This window comes from Trichomycterus rosablanca, chromosome 16 (assembly GCF_030014385.1).
Source record: "Trichomycterus rosablanca isolate fTriRos1 chromosome 16, fTriRos1.hap1, whole genome shotgun sequence".
NCBI classification, from domain to species: domain Eukaryota; kingdom Metazoa; phylum Chordata; class Actinopteri; order Siluriformes; family Trichomycteridae; genus Trichomycterus; species Trichomycterus rosablanca.
Window position 1 is genome coordinate 28454639 of NC_086003.1, and position 21730 is coordinate 28476368.

The 21730-nt window shown below is 43.2% G+C and overlaps 1 protein-coding gene across 2 annotated transcripts in view; it reads left to right on the forward strand.

The window, feature by feature from the left end:
* Nucleotides 1-21730, forward strand: part of ank1b (ankyrin 1, erythrocytic b) — an 88573-nt gene that overhangs the window by 44627 nt on the left and 22216 nt on the right. The window contains exons 14-34 of one of the 2 annotated variants that reach the window (XM_063011588.1): nt 18-215; nt 341-439; nt 1650-1751; nt 3456-3653; nt 4349-4447; nt 4808-4906; nt 6095-6193; nt 6871-6963; nt 7117-7189; nt 9075-9095; nt 10980-11103; nt 11201-11264; nt 11426-11538; nt 13111-13335; nt 13907-14061; nt 14139-14350; nt 15135-15339; nt 15560-15656; nt 16262-16490; nt 17683-17811; nt 20157-20276. In XM_063011588.1, coding sequence (XP_062867658.1) covers nt 18-215; nt 341-439; nt 1650-1751; nt 3456-3653; nt 4349-4447; nt 4808-4906; nt 6095-6193; nt 6871-6963; nt 7117-7189; nt 9075-9095; nt 10980-11103; nt 11201-11264; nt 11426-11538; nt 13111-13335; nt 13907-14061; nt 14139-14350; nt 15135-15339; nt 15560-15656; nt 16262-16490; nt 17683-17811; nt 20157-20276 — 2754 coding nt within the window. The remainder of the gene's footprint in view (nt 1-17; nt 216-340; nt 440-1649; nt 1752-3455; nt 3654-4348; nt 4448-4807; nt 4907-6094; nt 6194-6870; nt 6964-7116; nt 7190-9074; nt 9096-10979; nt 11104-11200; nt 11265-11425; nt 11539-13110; nt 13336-13906; nt 14062-14138; nt 14351-15134; nt 15340-15559; nt 15657-16261; nt 16491-17682; nt 17812-20156; nt 20277-21730) is intronic. The other variant, XM_063011589.1, reaches the window with a different exon arrangement.

Consider the following 21730-nt stretch of genomic DNA (forward strand, 5'->3'; position numbering starts at 1 on the left):
TGTCTCCTCATTCGCAGGATGACCAGACTCCGCTCCACTGTGCAGCTCGGATGGGACATAAGGAGCTGGTCAAACTGTTGCTGGAACACAAGTCCAACCCCGACTCGGCCACCACGGCCGGCCACACCCCCCTGCACATCGCCGCCCGGGAGGGACACGCCCACACCACACGCATTCTTTTAGACGGCAACGCCCAGCAAACCAAGATGACCAAGGTAGGTTCATCATTCCTTTACTAACAGCTTCATCCTGGTCAGGGTCACAGTGGGTCCATGCTCTGTTTCTGTATTATAATCACTTAGACTCCTCGCTGCCACCGTCCTGTTTTTGTTTCCTACAGAAAGGATTCACTCCGCTCCACGTGGCGTGTAAATACGGAAAGGTGGACGTAGCAGAACTTCTGCTGGAGAGAGGAGCCAATCCCAACGCTGCTGGGAAGGTACCTGAGAACACCTGTGTGTGTGTGTTTTTAATTATGTGTGTGTACAGTATGAATTTGTTTGTGTATGTATATGTGTGTGTGTTTATATACAAGTGTATGTGTATGTGTATGTATTGGTGTGAGTGTGTGTGTGATTATGTGTGTGTATGTGTATAGTTGTGTGTATGTTTACATATGTGTGTATGTATGTATAGGTGTGCATGTTTATCTATGTGTTTGTATATATGGATGTGTGTATATGTTTATCTATGTGTTTGTATATATGGATGTGTGTATATGTTTATCTATGTGTTTGTATATATGGATGTGTGTATATGTTTATATATGTGTTTGTATATATGGATGTGTGTATATGTTTATATATGTGTGTATAGGTGTGTGTGTTTATATATGTGTTTATATATGTATGGATGTGTGTGTTTATATGTATATACGTACGTGGGTGTGTGTGTGATTATGTATGTGTATGGTTGTGTGTATGTTTATATATGTGTGTATTTATAGGTGTGTGTGTGTGTTTATATACAGTATGTGCCTGTATATGTATGAATGTGTATGAATGTGTGTATATATGGGTGTGTATTTGTGTGTATGTTTATATATGTGTATGTATATATGTTTGTGTTTGTGTATGTTTATGGGTGTGTATGTTTATATATGTGTGTATACATATATGTGTGTGTGTATAAATGGGTGTGTATTTGTGTGTATGTTTATATATGTGTGTGTATATATGTTTATGTTTGTGTATGTTTATATGTGTGTGTATATATGTTTATGTGTGTGTGTGTATTTGTGTGTAATTTTATATATATGTGTGTGTATATATTTTTATGTTTGCGTATGTGTGTGTGTGTGTGTGTTTACATATATGTGTGTATATATGAATGGGTATGTGTGTGTATACGTATGGGTGATTGTATATATGTATGTATGTGTGTGTATATATATATGAATGGGTATGTGTGTGTATACGTATGGGTGATTGTATATATGTATGTATGTGTGTGTATATATATATGAATGGGTATGTGTGTGTATACGTATGGGTGATTGTATATATGTATGTATGTGTGTGTATATATATGAATGGGTATGTGTGTGTATACATATGGGTGATTGTATATATGTACGTATGTGTGTGTACATGTGTATGTGTGTGTGTGTAGCAGGTGTTTAGATGTTTGGTATTTGTACTCTATTATAGCAGAATGGACTGACCCCTCTGCATGTAGCTGTCCATCACAACAACCTGGACGTGGTGAAGCTGCTGGTCAGCAAGGGCGGGTCTCCACACAGCACCGCCCGGGTAAGTAGCTTTGATCTTCTCCTGATCAGGGTCCTGGTGGGGTGGGTGCATTAAGAACCACTGAACTCAGATTGCAGTCTATTGCAAAGCAACACACTCACTCAACCATCAGGGAAATTAAGACGAGTCCGTCCACCGTTTGCATGTTTTTGGGAGGTCAGAAGAAGCCTGAAGGAAACTCACATGGACACAACATGATAAACACATGAAACTGTTTGGAAAGTGACCAGAAGAGACCAGAGGAGAAGGTTAAAACAGCAGACACACCACAGATGATGGAGATTATAATATTATAGTCCGGCCACTCGCTCCAGATCTTTTTTTTCAGTCACGAGTCTTTAGGCTAGAGTCCGAGTCAAGTCACAAGTGTTTAGACTAGAGTCTGAGTCAAGTCACAAGTGTTTAGACTAGAGTCTAAGTCAAGTCACGAGTCTTTAGGCTAGAGTCTGAGTCAAGTCATGAGTCAATATAATCTACACAAAACATATATTGGAAATGTAGCGCAGAAATAAACAAATAATCTGTTCAGATAAAAAACAACAACAGATTAGCGAGTGTATTTAGCCGTTTTACTTCGTGCCTTTACTTTCCTCGTCATTGTGTAACAAGAAGGTTCCAGTTAAAAGCTTCAACTGATACGTTTTGTTTTCATTGCAAAACAAAAGCGCTTGATAAATCACAGCACAGCGGCTAAAATCCAAAACACAGCAAAAAAAATCATAACCACTGCTTACCTTAGCTTCTGTTCTTCCAGATGCTAGTACATTTATAAGCGTGTGTCCCAATAGGAATAGAATCCGTTATTTTGTAGATGTGCTTATAATTAAAAACCTCCAAACTTTTCCCGGTTGTGAAGTAAAACAGGAAGTCGTTAGAAAGCCGATCGAGCGTTTCATTACCACGTCATCTGTGTGACACTGCAAACTGAATAAATGCAAATAACAGCATTTCTTACTAACAATTACAATCAGAAGCTCTGATTGGTTCAGAAAGCGGTTCTTACAATCATTAGCGCCAATTCTGTAGGAGCGTTCCATTCACCCCGGTTGTTCCTGTGAAGTGCACTACGTAGGGTACTCCACCATTTTAAGTGAGATTCCAATCCAATAGTAATATATAAGGTATATATATATATATATATATATATATATATATATATATATATAATTGTCACACGTTACAAATGTTAACACGTGCTGACGCTAGGGACTCTCGTTGTTTAGAGTCATTTTTTGCGAGTCATGAGTTGAGCCTGAGTCATTTGAAACGAGTCAGAGTCGAGTCTGAAGTCGCTGTGTGTGTGATTTATGTGCAACTCAGACTTGAATCCCCATCTCTGCTGTAGCCTACTACTGCCGAGATACGGGTTTGAATCTCAAGCAAGGTTGTCGGCCGGCTGTCGGCTATGTCTTAGAAGGGAGGATGGCCGAAGACATGCGATGGATTGGCGCCCTAATTACAGCAGAGTTAGCCAATCGACCATCTAGGCGCTCGGCCTGTCGGTAGCAGAGCTCGAAAAGTTGCTGAATGTATGAGAGTGCTACATTAGTTGACTGGTTCCAAATTCCCAAACCCTCCTTTATTAAAAATAGAGTACAACACTTGTATCAGCACTAAAAATAATGTAAGTTTTTAATGCACCCACACTAATCCTCTTTAGTCGGAAGGTTTTAAACAATCTTCCTGCCTGTACCGCTTGTCCAGAACGGCTACACTCCGCTGCACATCGCCGCTAAGCAGAATCAGCTAGAGGTGGCCAGCAGTTTGCTGCAGTCCGGAGCCAACGCCAACGCCGAGTCCCTGCAGGGCATCACGCCCCTTCACCTGGCCGCTCAGGAAGGACGACCCGACATGGTGGCGCTGCTCATCTCCAAACAGGCCAGCGTCAACCTGGGCAATAAGGTCTCAGCACACACCAGGCATCTTTAACACCATAAAACAAACTTTAAATAGACACAATTATTACTTTACTGACAACTGGGTCCTGCTTATGCACTATATGGCCAAAAGTATATGGACACCTGACAATGACCTCGTTAGACATCCTGTTCCAAAACCATGGGGCATTTATATTGAATTGCTCCGTCTTTCCTTTGTAGCTTTAATATCATCCACTCCTCTAGGAAGCCTCTCTACAAGACTTGAGACTTGAGGAGTGTGTCTGTAGGAATTTGTGCACATTCAGTTAATAGACTCACAATCCATGTTTAATTTGTCTTTAAAGTGTTGAGCTGGATTTGGGACCAGGGCTTTGTGTAGCATCTGGAGCTCATCCTGGAAGAGAAAGGGGGATTCCCCAAACTGTTGGCACATTGTTAAAAGCATATTATTTATCTTATATCATTTCTATACTCCACTTAGCAATAGATGTGGCAAAAACAACTAAATGTAATTATTAGGAGGTCATTAGGAGGGGTGTCCACATACTTTTGGCCATATAGTGTTAAAGCAGAACGTCTGTGTGACATTTTGGTTATTCCAGAGGGTTCACAAACTTTTGCATGCATCTGTATATTTCAAACTAATGGTATTTTGCTGAGACAGGGATGTAATATTTCTGGTTGTGTGTGTGTGTGTGTGTGTGTGTGTGTGTGTAGAACGGTCTGACGCCTTTGCACCTGGTGGCGCAGGAGGGGCACGTGGGCATCGCCGACATGCTGGTCAAGCAGGGCGCTTCAGTCTATGCAGCTTCAAGGGTAAAGACACAAACATGCACACACACACACACATGTAAACACACACATGTAAACGCACACATGTAAACACACAGAAACGGATTGGTTGAGGGTTTAATGATCCTGACCCTTACGTAATCGATGATGCAGCTGTGGCTCAGTTTTGACCTCTGACCCTTTATCACACCTCCATTCCCCTGGTGGATTTTCTTGCCTTTCGATCAGTGGTCTGAAAATAGAAGGCAGCGTCCAGCGGGCGTGGTCCTGTCCTTCCTGTAATCCTGAAACTGAAGCACATCATAAATGACTAAAAATGTTCATGTTCCATATTTACCAAGTATTTATTATACATATCCGTCTCTCTTTGTCTCTCTGTTGTAGATGGGATACACCCCCCTACATGTAGCATGTCATTATGGCAACATAAAGATGGTCAAGTTTCTTCTTCAGCAGCAAGCTCACGTGAACAGCAAGACCCGAGTACGTATGAACACTGTCGGTATACACCGATCAGCCATAACATTAAAACCACCTCCTTCTTTCTACACTCACTGTCCATTTTATCAGCTCCACTTACCATATAGAAGCACTTTGTAGTTCTACAATTACTGACTGTAGTCCATCTGTTTCTCTACATGCTTTGTTAACCTGCTTTTATGCTATTCTCAATGGTCAGGACCCCCACAGGACCACCACAGAGCAGGTAGTATTTAGGTGGTGGATGATTCTCAGCACTGCAGTGACACTGACATGGTGGTGGTGTGTTAGTGTGTGTTGTGCTGGTATGAGTGGATAAGACACAGCAGCGCTGCTGGAGTTTTTAAACCCCTCACTGTCACTGCTGGACTGAGAATAGTCCACAAACCAAAAACATCCAGCCAACAGCGCCCCGTGGGCAGCGTCCTGTGACCACTGATGAAGGTCTAGAAGATGACCGACTCAAACAGCAGCAATAGATGAGCGATCGTCTCTGACTTCACATCTACAAGGTGGACCAACTAGGTAGGAGTGTCTAATAGAGTGGACCGTGAGTGGACACGGTATTTAAAGACTCCAGCAGCACTGCTGTGTCACACACGCTAACACACCAGCACCATGTCAGTGTCACTGCAGTGCTGAGAATGATCCATCACCTAAATAATACCTGCTCTGTGGTGGTCCTGTGGGGGTCCTGACCATTGAAGAACAGAGTGAAAGCAGGTTAAAAAGGTATGTAGAAAAGCAGATGGACTACAGTCAGTAATTGTAGAACTACAAAGTGCTTCTATATGGTAAGTGGACAGTGAGTGTAGAAACAAGGAGGTGGTTTTAATGTTATGTACAGCGTTCACTCATTATGTTCTCGTTTTCTCTTTTTGTATGTTTTGCTTAAAATATATGTATTTTTATATTAATAAAGCTGTCTGTTTAATAATTTGGCCGTACTGTTAGTACTGTAGCAGTGCTAATAAAGCTCTTTGAATGAAGTTGTATTGATCTATGAAACGTAATAGTTGGGCTGATGGTCGCCGCCCCTTTTAGTTCATGTGACGAACGCAGCAGATCTGATCAGCGTAAACACCCGGGTGACTTTGATAAGGTGCTGCAGTGATGTTTCTGTGTGAGGACCAGTCACGCCGCTTTGCTTCGCATCAAGTGACTTTGAACGTCCTTCTCTCTCTCTTTCAGGTGGGCTACACTCCCCTGCATCAGGCGGCTCAGCAGGGTCACACGGACATCGTCACCCTGCTGCTGAAACATGGAGCCCTGCCCAATGAGATCACGACTGTACGTACTCCTCACCTAAACTCACATGTACTGCAATGCAGTAACACACCCGGACAGGATGACTGTCCACCCCCCATCCTCCCAGACATAGCTAATCATGTCTGTATGTCGACGCCCAACCGGCTGACAGCACAGCTGGGGATTCGAACCCTGGCTCTCAATGGTGGTGGCCTTGCGCTATGCTCTCCAAGAATCGTCCACCATTTACGCAGGCGCCTCAACAAGTCACTAGAGGTTGCTGCATTCACTCCCTCAGGCACATTCAATTGTGCCTGTTGGATGCCTGGCCAGGTTGATAGCGCAGCTTGAGAGCTCAAGATCCCAGTGTTTGTTAGCTAGTGCATTGATGAGCGTCGGTGTGATGCTCATCAAGACTGAGGTTTAAATCCACGGCACTGGAGCATGAATGGCAAAGCGGTGAAACACACTAGACCAACTGTGCTGAGAGCTCGAGCTGTGCTATCAGCCGACCGGGTGCCTACACAGACACATGATTGGCCGGGTGTGTGTGGGTGAAGGGACAGTGGATGAAACAGGGTTCCTTGTCGTTGGGGCAATTACGACCTCTGCTGACCGGTCTGGCACGTGACAGCATCAACCTTCCTCGATTGGGGGTGGTGGGTGGTTATTCAGTCACATGGTTTATATCTAACATTTACGTGTATTATTTGTGGCAGAATGGCACCTCACCCCTGGGCATTGCCAAGCGGCTCGGCTACATCTCCGTCATCGACGTGCTCAAGCTGGTGACCGAGGAATCGGTATCCATGGTGAGCGACCGTGCTGACACGCTGTGATCTTCCCAAGTCCTTCAAAGTTGTCCTGTCAGCTCTGGATGTGTCCACATATCAGTGTTGATCTCGTCTCCTGTTGTCCTCTCTTGTCTCTCTCCTGCTGTATCGTTTCTCATATTTCTCTGTCAGATCACCGTCGAGAAGCACCGGATGAGCTTCCCCGAGACGGTGGATGAAATTTTGGATGTGTCGGAGGACGAAGGTGGGTAACGACGACTCGCGTAGGCTCGGGGCGCGGCAGATTAGAGAAGCGATATCCTTCGGGCACCAGAACCAAAGCGTCGCACGCGGTCTCAGACCGAATTGAAGACACAATCTAAGCGTCCACATTTAACATCCTCCTGCATTTACTTCTTTAGTCTTGGCTTAAATGGACCAAGAACAGACTAAATGCAACCAGCCGTATCTAAAGCATGTGCTGCATTTAATCAAAATGCACATTCTGGTCCATATCATACCTCGGATTTGCTCTCATCTTGGCTTCTGGATGAGTTAACAAGTGTCAAAAGTATTGGGACACCCCTTTTAATATTTAAATTCATGTGTTTCCATCACAGCAGTTGCTAGCAGGTGTAATAAATCAGTTTAATAAAGGTTGTCACATGCTTCCAACTTACAATATATGCAGCAGCAGTTTAGGGAAGGCCCTTCCCCGTTCCAGCATGACTGTGTCCCTATGAAAGCTCAGTTTAAAGAAACTCCAGCCTCACTTTTCATCATTTCATTTACTTCATGCTGTAAAGTTATGTGAGAAGCCTTTTTTCAACAGAGTGGCCACAAGAGAGGTCACTCTATTTTAATACCATTCATTTTTGAAAGGGTCAGGGTGTCCAAATACTTTTGGCCATATACTTATTTTTTCACTTTATTTAGAGTTTATCTTGAGGTTAAATTGTTTATGAATTGTTTATAATTACTATAATTGCTTTTATAGTAGTTGCAGTCATAAATCTTGCAATTTATTAGCACAGATTAGTGCTGGGCGGTATGACGGTACATCCGGTATACCGTCTTTGATTCCTCATACATATGGATTCTTCAAACACCGCCATACCATAGCATAGTTCATTTTAACAGCTGTAGCTTCAGTAAGCAGCAAATCATATAATATTGTTCGTCGATAAAAGCGCTATGGAGCGCCGTGCAGATTAGGTACAGCTCACAAGTTAGCCAGGTAGTGCTAGTATGACAGTGTAACAGATGTAAGAGGTTTCCTATAGTGAAAATAAACAAAAACAGATGGAGGATGAAATGAGGGAGACCACATATGCACCGGAGGAACCTGCCAAAGAAATGAAGCGTGTGGGCGGTTTAGAACAGAATAAACACTTCATACTGCACGATCTGTCGAGCCACAACTGTTACATACAAACAACGACATTACGAACACAGTAACAATCCACACATGCAGGGACACGATTCCTCTATAGACAGTCGATAATTAAAACACCGGATTCCAGGTCTGTCTTACAGGGCGAAAATACTTCAGGTCAGTCGCTAAATCAACGTTATAAGCGAACTGGAATCGTAGATATTTAAAGTCGTCCACTTTTCTACAACAGACCAGTGGTCAAGTTGTACAGTGGAGTTTGTAAACGTGGTTTTATTCATTAAAGGGAGAGCTAAGGGTGATTATACGATACTTAAATATCAAATAAATAATAACAATTGTATTTATTGCACCTGTACTGAATCACAGGTACTGATTCTATCTTATATTGTCATTTTGTGGGGCCAAGCAAAGCTTATAGTGCTCAAAACCTTCATTATATACATGCTGAAATTAAAATGTACTTATGACAGTAGAATCAGTCACAGACATGAAGTCCCAGTCAGAAACCGTCAGAATCTTAACAAATACTCTGATATACATTTTTGGTCATACCGCTCAGCCCATGCACAGATTATTTATTAGGGTTTTTATTTTTTGCATTTTCTGCTAATCCTGTGGAGTAGCACTGAGCCATCACTCATTTTTATCTGGGATGATAAAAATATTGCTAGTGCCGTGTGTCATGGCGCACAGTGTCATCATGGTTGTGCTGGTGTTTCTATCCTGAACCATGCTGTCTCCATTTCTCCTCAAGGAGCTGCACAGCTAACACTAGGTAGGAGCGTCTGACCGTCTCTGCCTTGATTGTCTAGTTGTCGGTGGTTCTTGACCATGTGATTCCATTCTAACCGCACTAATTTCGTCTCCTTTCCGCCACTCTGTTGTGAGATCTGTGTAACGACTTCGTTCTTGTGTTGTTTTTAACCAACACTAACACCTGTTTGATGGACTGTTGGTCAGCCAGCGACGGTCGACTGGACACGCAGCTTTATCATGATTAATGGTCGTTATCTGACTCAACACAGGGCTCGTAAGGAAGTGAGAACCCATTCACACGTGATCCTCCAGGAATAAATACCTCTTTTGGACCTCTTTTTGGACTTCTAGTCATGTTCACTGTATTTTGAGTATTGTGCTCAGGGGTGGAGAAATTATGGATTCATTACCAAGCCCACCCAGGTGGTTCTGTGTACGTACTAGCTTTTTAGGTAATAATGCCTTTCTAGCTGGTGTTGGACTGAGCTGGCTGGTTTTGCAGCTTGTCTCTCAGCCCGACCAACAAAAGCTACCCCAACCAGAACCCAAAAATCACCATCCATCCATCTCCACCCATTAAAGACCAGCTAAAACCAGACTAACATCAAATGTTAAACATAAATGTGTGTTTTTGTCTTAATCTAAACGTGAACCCAACATATGTAATACATACTAGTGAGTAAATGGAATAAAAGTTTAACCCAGTAAACAAATCACAGATTCTTGGTATTATATGCACATGCATTTATGTCTAAACTTTTCAGGAAACATTATTTATACATAACAATTACACATTACACACAATTAAAACATATCAAAACCACAAATGTAGTTCTGCAACCAGAGCTGCTAAATAAGTTAAATAAGTTAAGTTAATAAGTTCTTCTTTAGTAAGAAGTTAGCTGGGACTTAGAATCTGGTAGCCTCTAAATTAAACTAAACTAAAATAAGCTAACCTAAACCAAACTAAACTAATCTAAACTAAATTAATCTGAAATAATTTAAACTAATCTGAACTAATCTAGTCTAATTAATCTATACAAAACTAAGCTAAACCAAATTAAATTAAACTAAACTAACTTAAACTAATCTACACTAACCTAAAATAAGATAAACTAAACCAAACAAAACTAACCTAATCTAAATGAATCTATACTAAACCAAACTAATTTAAAGTAATTACACTAATCTAAATTAAGCTACACTAAACCAAACAAGACTTAATTAATTTAAATGCATCTAAACTAAATTAATCCAGATTAAACTAATTTTATCTAATCTAAATTAACCTAAACTAAACTAAAGTTAGCTAATCTAAACCAAATTAAACCAAACTAATTTGAAGTAATTACACTAATTTAAAATAAACTAAACCAAACAAAACTAAATTAATTCAAATTAGACTAATCTTAACTAATCTAATCTAAATGAATCTAAACTAAGCTAAACTAAACCAAATTAAATAAAACTAATGTAAAGTAATTACACAAAACTAAGCTCAACCAAACCAAACTAAATTAATTTAAACTAAACTACACTAATCTAAAATAACCTAAACTAAACCAAACAAAACTAAATTAATCCAAATGAAACTAATCTTAACTAATCTAAGCTAAGCTAAGATAACCCAAATTAAATGAAACTAATTTAAAGTAATTACACTAACCTAAACTAAGCTAAACCAAACCAAACTAAGTTAATTTAAACTAAACTAAGTGTATAATTTCCCACCCCTGAAGCCTCTTGTTTTTCTCCATGTGTCCCGTTACGACGTCATTGCTTGATTGGTTGGTTCTGTGTGCTTGTGCCTGAAGGATTGTGAACAGTGAACACTGGACAGTGCTTTTTTTACCGTCCACTCTCTCTCCCGTGGATGACGTACCTTTGTGTCGTACTGTGGTAGGAGACGAGCTGCTGGGAATGGACGGCGCTCGCTACCTGAAGCTGGACGACCTAAAAGACCAGGATGAAGACTTCCTTTCACCCAAAAAGTCTCTGCGGGAGTTTGAGAGTGGCATGGGCATGACGTAAGCTTTACAGTCTGAATCTACAGTGGATATTTATACTTTAGGATGATATTAGTCCATACATGACAGCTTATTGGTATTTTCTTCTTCTCTTCAGACCTTACTCACCAGCTATTCCCAGAATTCCTTGTGTATCTCCAGAGACTGTCATGCTGGACCAGGTTTACAGAATTACCACCTTAACATCAAAAATTACATTTATTTCTTCCTCAGAGACTAAGAGTTGTATCTCAGTCTCTTGTATTGTCTGATTGTGTGTGTGTGTGTGTGCGTGTGTGTGTGTGTGTGTGTGTGTGTGTGTGTGATGTGTGTGTATCTGCAGCACACCCCGATCCCTTTACCTAAGGAGTATGATGATGACTCTTTAATCCCCAGTAGTCCTGCTACAGAAACCTCCGACAACGTTAGTCCAGTGGCCAGTCCCATCCACACCGGGTCAGTCTACACCCAGCACACACACACACACACACACACACACACACTGAACACACTACATCAAGGGTTTTTCAAACCCTCAAGGGTCGAGAGCCAAGAAAATGGGTCACAGAAAAAAAAATAAGAAGAAATAAATGAGTGTTAAGAGGCCCCCTTGTGGAGGCTTTACGTTACATCTTGTAAACCACAGTGGGACCAGATTGCCCCCATTTTTATTAATTAATTACATTCAGTTTTGTGTTTTGTTTTGATGCATTGTTTATGTTGTCTGGGTTGCGGTAAAAATCATGGACAAAATGTGGGTAACTTAAAAAAAATCAGGGGTTTTCAACCTTTGTGGACATGCGCCCCCCTCCGTGTGCCGACCGCGAAACTGCGCCCTCCCGTCCTATAACAGCAGTCATTGTTTTGTCACTTATCTTCAGACTGAACTGAATAGCATTTATGTGTGTGTGGGTGAAAAATGAATTGCTTTAGTTTTAGAAGTAAAAAAATTTCGTAATGCCACGTCCCCTGGACAGGCACTCGCACCCCCCTGGTTGAAAACCCCTGGTCTACATGACCTTTATCGTTCCTAAATGTTTTGTTAGACCGGCCCTTTTAGTTCAGTTCTGACCCGGTCTGTATGTTATTAGAAGGCTGGTTTTATAATTGATTGACTATCAAACAAACTTCAAGTGTTTCAACGTCTGGTTTTCTGACTTTTGATTTCCTGACGGTAGTAGAGATGAGATTTGAACTCGCGAGTTTGTGATGTCATCTCTGGTGCGGCGTTTTTTATTTAATTACGATGTCCCGACTAGTGACAAAATGAAGGAAACTGTATTAGGGCACATTCACACGAAAAGCGGCAAAAAACCACTTTTTTCATTTACATTTTCGTCATTTAGCGGACGCTTTTATCCATCCAAAGTGACTTACAGTACTGTGACACTATATTATCTAAGCAATTGAGGGTTAAGGACCTTGCTCAAGGGCTCAACAGTGACAACCTGGCCGTGGTTGGGCTTGAACTGGCAACCTTCTGATTACTGGACAAGTACCTTAACCACTAGGCTACAACTGTTGCGTTGGCTGTGGTGTGCCTCTAATGAGACAAACTGTTTGATATGAGGTAAAAGCGACTCAGGCCATACGAACATAGCTTAACGTGACTTATTGTAGTAAAACAGCGAGTGAGGAATGTGATTAGTGGAGGAACTTATGAGCAGTAATAATGAAGAGAAGTTTAGTGCTCCTGTCTCCTTCTTTTACTACATTAAACCACGTTAAGCTTTATTTTCAACCAGAAGCGTTTTAGACTCTGGGAGAAGCTGATTCTGATTCTCACCATTTTTCAGAAGCTCGAGCTGTAACACAAGTTTAAAAGTGGAACAGGGAGGAAAATCCAGATAAACACAGATACATGTGGAGCTGTAACCCTGGATCTGAAGCTTATTCCACACAAATGCAGATTCGTCTCATATTCACACTTTGATGAAGTTTTATCGCACCGCTCAAGCCGAGCGCTGAACAAAGTCTTGTGTCTATTTTTGTCATTTAGTCTCAGAATAATTCCTGTTTGATCGACAGGTTCCTGGTCAGCTTTATGGTGGATGCGAGGGGCGGGTCCATGAGGGGCAGCAGGCACAACGGCCTGCGCGTCATCATCCCTCCGCGTACGTGCGCCGCCCCGACACGCATCACCTGCCGTCTGGTCAAACCCCAGAAACTCACCACCCCTCCTCCGCTGGTGGAGGGAGAAGGTCTGGCCTCCCGCATCATCTCGCTGGGACCCTCCAGCATGCAGTTCCTGGGGTGAGACGTGTTTCTGTGCTCCTGTACGGCCACGATAACTCTTCACAATTACTCTGCGTGGTCAAAAGTATGTAGACACTCTGTTTTTAAATTAGACTAGCAGATTTAGCTAGTTTAATCATCACAGACAGCTGCACAAAATCCTTCTGGTGTCCACAAAAAAATTGGCAACATACAACTTACACTCCGTGGCCAAAAGTATGTGGACATCTGACCAATTTAAAGCCAAAAAGGCAGTTTTAATGGAGATTAAGGTTATAAATTATTCACCACTCTACAGCTATGAAGGCCTCCACTCTTCTGGGACGGCTTTTCACAGGATATTGGAGCATGTCTGTGGGAATTTGTGCCCATTTAGTATAAAAAGCATGTCTGATGTCAGGCACTGATGGTGGACAGAAATTCTGTCTCATTCCATAGGTGTTAAGTATTGGGTTACATCATTTTAGACACCTGTTAGCATGGGTGTGGCTCATTAACTCATTAATTACGGTTGTCCACATACTTTTGGCCATATAGCCTGTGACTATAGATCCATATCCAAGGGTTTAGTCCTGATGCTCTGTTCCAGACCGGTGATCGTGGAGATCCCACACTTCGCCTCGCTGGGCCGGGGCGATCGGGAACTGGTGGTCCTGCGCAGCGAGAACGGCTCGGTGTGGAAGGAGCATCGCAGTCGCTACGGTGACGAGATGTTAGACAGCATCCTGAACGGCATGGACGAAGGTGAACCTCGGCTCGAGCTGTGTGTGTTTTCGTTTCCGGATCTGATCCGTGTCTGATCCTCGGACTCTCTCTTTCAGATCTGGAGAGTCAGGAGGAGCTGGAGAAGAAGAGGATCCGCCGGATCATCTCCACCGATTTTCCTCTCTACTTCGCCGTGGTGTCGCGCGTGCAGCAGGAGAGCGATCTGATTGGCCCGGAGGGGGGGCAGCTGATGAGCAAGCTGGTGCCCCAGGTCCAGGCCATCTTCCCCGAGACGGCGGTCACCAAGCGAGTGAGGCTGGGCCTGCAGGTGAGATGTACACTATAGGACCAAAAGTATTTGGACATCTGACCTCTATGTGATTTTTCTCAGCTAGAACAGCAGCCACTCACAAGACTTTGAAGTATGTCTGTAGGGATTTGTGCCCATTCGGTCAAAAGAGCATTTCTATGGCTGGTCTAAGCTGTGCAGTGACTTCTCTGCTGGAACATGACTGACACTGTTTACAGTCAAGTGAGCTTCATACCGCCATGTTCTAAGAGAATGGAGCAAAAAAAATTTTCACCTTAAGTTAGTTGCTGGTCACTTGAATGAAGAAAAAGCAGGAACACAAATCTGTCACATGCGTGTTTTAGGTGGCAGTGGACCCACTGTGACCTTGATCAAATTGACCTTGGCTCAATGTTAAAAGTATATCATTATATTCCTTATACAATTGTATACACCTGTATAGCAATGGATGTGGCAGAAACAACAAAATGCACCCGTCAGTTTACATTTCAGTACTGTGACAGTATACAGTCTGAGCTATTGAGGGTTAAGGGCCTTGCTCAAGGGCCCAACAGTGGCAGTCTGGCAGAGGTGGGGTTTGAACCAGAGGCCTTTCGATTACTAGTCCAGTACATTCACATTTTCAGCATTTGGCAGACGCCTTTATCCAAAGCGGCTTACAGTAGTGTGACAGTTTTACAGTCTGAGCAACTGAGGGTTAAGGGCCTTGCTCAAGGGCCTAACAGCAGCAACCTGGCAGTGGTGGGGTTTGAACCAGCGACCTTCTACTTACTAGTCCAGAAATATCTCATCTCATCCTCAGGCTCAGCCGATTCCAGACGAGCTGCTGACCCGGCACCTGGGGAACCAGGCCACGTTCAGCCCCGTGGTGACGGTGGAGCCGCGCAGACGCAAGTTCCACCGCCCCATCGGCCTGCGCATCCCCCTGCCGCCCTCCTGGAGGGAGAGTCTGCGCGACGCCGGCGAGGGCGACACCACCAGCCTGCGCCTCCTCTGCAGCGTTATCGGTACGCCCCGTTTGTTTTTTGGCGCTTGTACAAGACGGATCAGGTGGCGGCGCGGTGTGTATCGGCCTCGGCCGGCTCCCGCGCGCCCGTCCTGCCGAGGCCGAAACAGACCGCCGCCCGGCGATAAAGACAGCCTAAACGCGGTGCATCCAGATGGCACCGCTTGTGAAAACGGGACACAAGGTGTTCAGTTTCCAAAAATCTGTGAACCCCTTCGCAGGTGGTACGGCCCCCGCCCAGTGGGAGGACATCACCGGCACCACCAAGCTCATGTACTCCAACAGCTGCGCCAACTTTACCACCAACGTATCCGCCAGGTAAGATCAACACATTAAATAATATACGATTATATTGTACACTGTACTGCCAAAAGTATTTGGACGCCTGATCATTAGGTTGTTGGGCATATTTTGACCTCTGTGTGATCTCTCTAGCTGATGTTGGTCAAGAAAGCCTCAGTTGATGTTCCGGTTCATTCCAGAGCTGGAGCTTGCTCATGCTGGCACAGAGGGCCTTCCCTAAACTATTGCTGCGAGGAATAGCATATCATTTATGCCTTACACCTTTATATAATTGATTTATTACGCCTGTTGTAGCTAAAACACATAAATTCAATAATTAGAACAGGCGTCCCAATACTTTTGGCTGCATGTTGGTGAGTGTGGATGCTGCAAAGCACTATGCACCCCTGATCACTGTCTGAAAGCTTACAGTAGGTGGATTGGCTGCTCTTAGCCTTTAATTGTGGGTTCATAAATGTGCCAAGCGATGCCAACCTGTATTGCCAGGCTGCATTTCTGCCTCGAGCTCATGTTTTCAGCATCGTGGCATCGTTTGTGTGCCCGTTTGTGTGCCCGTTTGTGTGCCCGTTTGTGTGCCCGTGGCTCCTCGTTCACCCGTTCGTTCCCACAATCTGCTCCAGGTTCTGGCTGGCCGACTGTCCCCGGACGGCGGAGGTCGTGACCTTCGCTAACCTGCTGTACCGCGAGCTGACGGCCGTGCCCTACATGGCCAAGTTTGTGGTGTTCGCCAAGATGAACGAGGCGCGCGAGGGCCGTCTGCGCTGCTACTGCATGACCGACGACAAGATGGATAAAACCCTGGAGCTGCACGAGAACTTCAGCGAGGTGGCGCGCAGCCGGGACATCGAGGTCAGTGACGGGTTGGGATGGGTTACGTTTATTATACGCTGCCGGTCTGTCCCAAAGCCCACTGAGCTGCCTTGCTGCCTACTTCCTACGTGATCAGCTGCCTCAGTAGAGAGGAATCTAGGCCAGGATTGCTGGCAAGAACGACAAGCAGAAGCTGAGATATATAGTGAAACGTCCACCTGGAGCATATAAACACTCATGATGTACAGGTGGCTTTTTCCTGCTCAGCCACTGTTGATGTAAAGCCTGATCGACTGTGGAGAGATAAATTCTAACTTCTCTTCTTCTCTTAGCCTGCTGTGTTTCTGTCTGTCTTTCTATCTTTCTGTCTCTGTATGTCTGTCTTTCTTTCTGTCTGTCTGTCTTTCTTTCTTTTTGTCTGTCCCTCTGTCTGTCTGTCTTTCTATCTTTCTTTCTGTCTCTGTATGTCTGTCTGTCTTTCTTTTTGTCTGTCTGTCTGTCTCAATTTGTCTTTCTTTCTTTCTGTCTGTCTCTGTATGTCTGTCTTTCTTTCTTTCTTTCTTTCTTTCTGCCTGTGTCTTTTTTCTTTCTTTCTTCTTTCCTTCTGTCTGTCTGTCTGTCTGTCTGTCTTTCTTTCATTTTTTGTTTCTTTCTTTCTTTGTCTGTCTGTCCTTCTGTCTGTCTGTCTTTCTTTCTTTGTCTGTCTGTCTTTCTTACTATTTTTGTCTCTGTATGTCTTTCTGTCTGTCTGTCTTTATTTCTTTCTTTTAATTCAATTCAATTCAATTTGCTTCATTGACATGACAAATTTACATATTTGTATAGTATATATAAATATTTGCAAAAAAAAAGAACAGGTTTATACATAGAAAAAAAATGGTAAGAAAATATTCATTATGTAATTAGACAATTATTCACACAAAAAAAGAGAAAATATTACTATGTGTGTGTGTGGTGGGTGTGTCACTGTCTGTCTGTCTCTTTCTTTCTTTCTTTCCGTCTGTCTGTCTTTCTTTCCATCTGTCTGTCTTTTTTTTCTTTTTTTCTGTCTGTCTGTCTGTCTGTCTGTCTGTCTGTCTGTCTGTCTGTCCGTTGGTCTTCTGTCTGTCTCTCTGTATTTTTTCCTTCCTTCCTTCTTCCTTCCTTTTTTCTTCCTTTCTGTCCGTCTGTCTCTCTCTCTCTGTCTTCCTTTTTATCTTCCTTTCACTGCATTTCTCTCTCTCGCTGACAGGTCATGGAAGGGATGCCTCTGCACTTGGAGTGCTCCGGGAACCTGGTACCGGTGCGTAAGGCCACGCAGCAGCCTCGTACCTTCAGCTTCCAGGCCTTCAGAGATAACCGGCTGCCCGTCTCAGTGAAGGTCCGTCTGCTGCTCCGGTTTCTTTGTCTGTGTTTGATCTGAGTGAACATTAATGTGAGATCTTTTTTAGAGGCTAACGCTGTGTCCATCTTTCCTGTGTTAGTGTATCTGTGATGTGTGTGTGTGTGTGTGTGTGTGTGTGTGCACTGTGGGGTACATCCATGTGCTGATGGTTCTATCTCATCATATTAACATTTAATGTTGCAACCAGGGGCATAGGGGGCGCCGCTCATGGCATCCAGTAAATAAATTAGGGTTTATATTAAATACTTACAATATAGTGAATATTTAATCAGATTATTTTATACTTACAGTTAAACAAGTGAAATCTTCCCCAGTAATCCCCAGTGGTGCTATCAGCCAGTCGGACGTCTATATACACACATGTCTGAGAGTCTAGGATTGCAAGGCCCTGTCAATGGTTTAGTGTCCTGTTCGGAGTGTGCTACTGCATTGCGCCCAGTGATTCTGTGGAAACTGCACCCACCACGACCCTGACCAGGATAAAATTAAATTGATCTGATATCTCATACTGATACTGCAGTTCTTTCATCCACCAGCTAAACCGATGAGCCAAAACATTAGGACCACCCATCTAGCATTTTAAGGAATCTAAGAATTTAGACATGCCTTCTTCTCGGGAGTGTAGAATGATGTAAAATGTGTCTGTCTTTTCTTCTTTCTTGTTTTCTTTCTTTCTTTCTTTCTTTCTTTCTTTCTTTCTTTCTTTCTTTCTTTCTTTCTTTCTTTCTTTCTTGTTTTCTTTCTTTCTTTCTTTCTTTCTTTCTTTCTTTCTTTCTTTCTTTCTTTCTTTCTTTCTTTCTTTCTTTCTTGTTTTCTTTCTTTCTTTCTTTCTTTCTTTCTTGTTTTCTTTCTTTCTTTCTTTCTTTCTTTCTTTCTTTCTTTCTTTCTTTCTTTCTTTCTTTCTTTCTTTCTTTCTTTCTTTCTTTCTTTCTTTCTTTCTTTCTTTCTTTCTCTTTGTCTGGTGCACCCTGGTCTTTCTCTTCCCCTAACTGTCCACACTAGACCAGTGGCTGTAGCCTGTGGCTACAAAGAAGGGTTCGATGCACCGTTCTGGGGCGCGTTCTCCCCTCCACCAGTGATAAATACAATACAATGACAAAAAAGTAAGTAAGGTGTAGCATATGTACAACATGCAGATAGATAGATAGATAGATAGATAGATAGATAGATAGATAGATAGATAGATAGATAGATAGATAGATAGATAGATAGATAGATAGATAGATAGATAGATTACATTAGGTAGGTAGGTAGGTAGATTAGATTAGATAGATAGATAGATAGATAGATAGATAGATAGATAGATAGATAGATAGATAGATTAGATTAGATAGGTAGGTAGGTAGATTAGATTAGATAGACAGACAGACAGACGGTTAGGGTCATTTAACGGTCATTCAGAATAAAATGCAGCCATGAAAGGGAAATGGTCACAGCTTTTAACCGCTTTTTGTCAGTGCGCTCTCAATGCAGGTCCCCAGCCCCAGGTAATATACCCCTAAATACAGGAGCAGGCAAAAGAAAAAAAAGTAACACGTCTGTACTAAAAACAAACAAACTGATTGTCATTTAATAAGTACATCACTTTACATCACTCCCACTGTCCCAACTTTTTTTGGAAATTGGGTTGTACATTTGAGCAGCTCCTTATGACATTCCAAGTGCTAACTGGTTATTTTCTATCGGGTTAGAAGGTTTAAGATGATAACCAGCAGACAAACCATAAAATATAAAGCGTCCGTATGCTGTGTGCGGATGCAAATGAGGGGACGCGACCCCTCGTCCCGCCACAACTTTGTGCCTGGTGTTGCATCCCTGTTTTGTCTCAGTCCATCCATCGTCCTGTCTCTGTCCAGCTTCGTCCTCTGTCCATTTGTGTCACTGTGTCAGTCTGGTCTCTCTCTGTGCTTGGTGTGGTACCGTGTTGCGGTGACGGTGGTGTCGGTGTAGCCATGAACGGTGTATCGATGTCGTGAGCATGCCGTAACTCCTGCTTTCCAACCTGTCTGGCTGCTTGTGGTGATGTGTCTGTCTCACTGTCTCTCTCTCTCTCCCTCACGGTTACTCTCTTACTTACAGACGACAAGGTAAATCGAAGGTAAATCTCTCTCTCTCTCTTTCTCGCCTGCCTACGGACTGCTTCCATCCCCTCTGCCCTGCCCCTGTCCCGTCTGCCTGTGCGCGTCGCCGGCGCGGAGCGGACCTGTCTAATTCTCTTCACTCTCTCTTCCTGTCCTGGTCCTCTTTTCGTCCCCCTGTCCCCCCTCTCTCTCTCTCTGTCCGTCTGTCTCTCCGTCTGTCCTCTTGTCGCCGATTCTCAGGTGAGAGACGGCAATAAGGACTCCACCGGGTTCCTTTCCTTCCTCAGAAAGAGCACCAAATACGAGGACACGCAGCACGTGCTGTGTAACCTCAACATCACCATGCCACCCTGTGTCAAGGTACGTCCATCCCACTGTTCCAGGTCTTTGAAAGGTGACTTCAGTACATTATGACTAGACTTATGTCACAGCAGTCATTAAACTACACTCATAAACTGAATGATAGAATCAGTGGAAGCTACAATACACAGCACAGCTGTCTAGTAGTCTGACTGAAGAAGTCACTTGGATTGAGTGGCGAAACATATCTCTACAACAAACTTGTGTCCAGATGAACTGATTTAACTTTGTGGACATATACATAATAGTAAATTATGTATATAGAATGTATATGTATGTAGTACTACATACATAATAGTAATAATAATAATAATAATAATAATTAGCATATGAATGCGAAGGGATTGGCAAGGTATGTGTTACAGTAATAACAGTAATAATAATAATAATAAAGGTGTTTATAACTGTATATAAAGGCATCACGGTGGCTAAGTGGGTAGCACAGTCGCCTCACAGCAAGAAGGTCCTGGGTTCGATCCCCAGGCGGGGCTGTCCGGGTCCTTTCTGTGTGAAGTTTGCATGTTCTCCCCGTGTCCGTGTGGGTTTCCTCCGGGTACTCCGGCAAGTGAGGTGAATTAGAGATACTAAATTGTCCAAGACTGTGTTTGATATAAACTTGAACTGATGAATCTTGTGTAATGAGTAACTATCGTTCCTGTCATGAATGTAACCAAAGTGTAAAACATGACGTTAAAATCCTAATAAACAAACAAACATAACTATATAAAGATGCTGCTAAATAACATACATACATATACGGGTAAATATTATGTATGTGTATGACAGTTGTATGTGATGTACACATGATCACATGATCCTGTTTACACTCGGGCATTTCCACTGAGTCATGTGCATCTCTGAGTACGGTGCACGGATGGATCTGGGTTTGAATCTCCATGGTGCTATTGGCCGGACGTCGACACAGACATGATTGGTGGACGTCTAATCCCTGTGATGTATTGGCACCCTGTCCAGAGTATTCCTGCCTTTCTTCTAGTCATAACCGCTAGGTTGTAGCATAGCGGTTAAGGCACTGGACTAGTAATCGAAAGATTGCTGGTTCAAGCCCCACCACTGCCAGGTTGCCACTGTTGGGCCCTTGAGCAAGGCCCTTAACCCTCAATTGCTTAGACTGTATACTGTCACAGTACGGTAAGTCGCTTTGGATACAATGCCATAAATGTAAATAATATACTTTTTGGGTCACGCTGATCCGTTTATGATCTCCTGGACTCATGACCAGGTGTAAACAAGGTCACACTAACTCTATTTTAACACTCTCACCCCTGCACTCTCATTACTGGGGTTTTCTACAGCTAGCAGGAGATCCACTCAGCGTCACTTTAAGCCAATTTAGCGCTCTGTACACGTCTTTATAAGCCACCAGGGGGAAGTAATAGATAAAACAGGAGGACTGGACCAGGCGGAAATTCTCCGGTCGTATTATAGCCCAA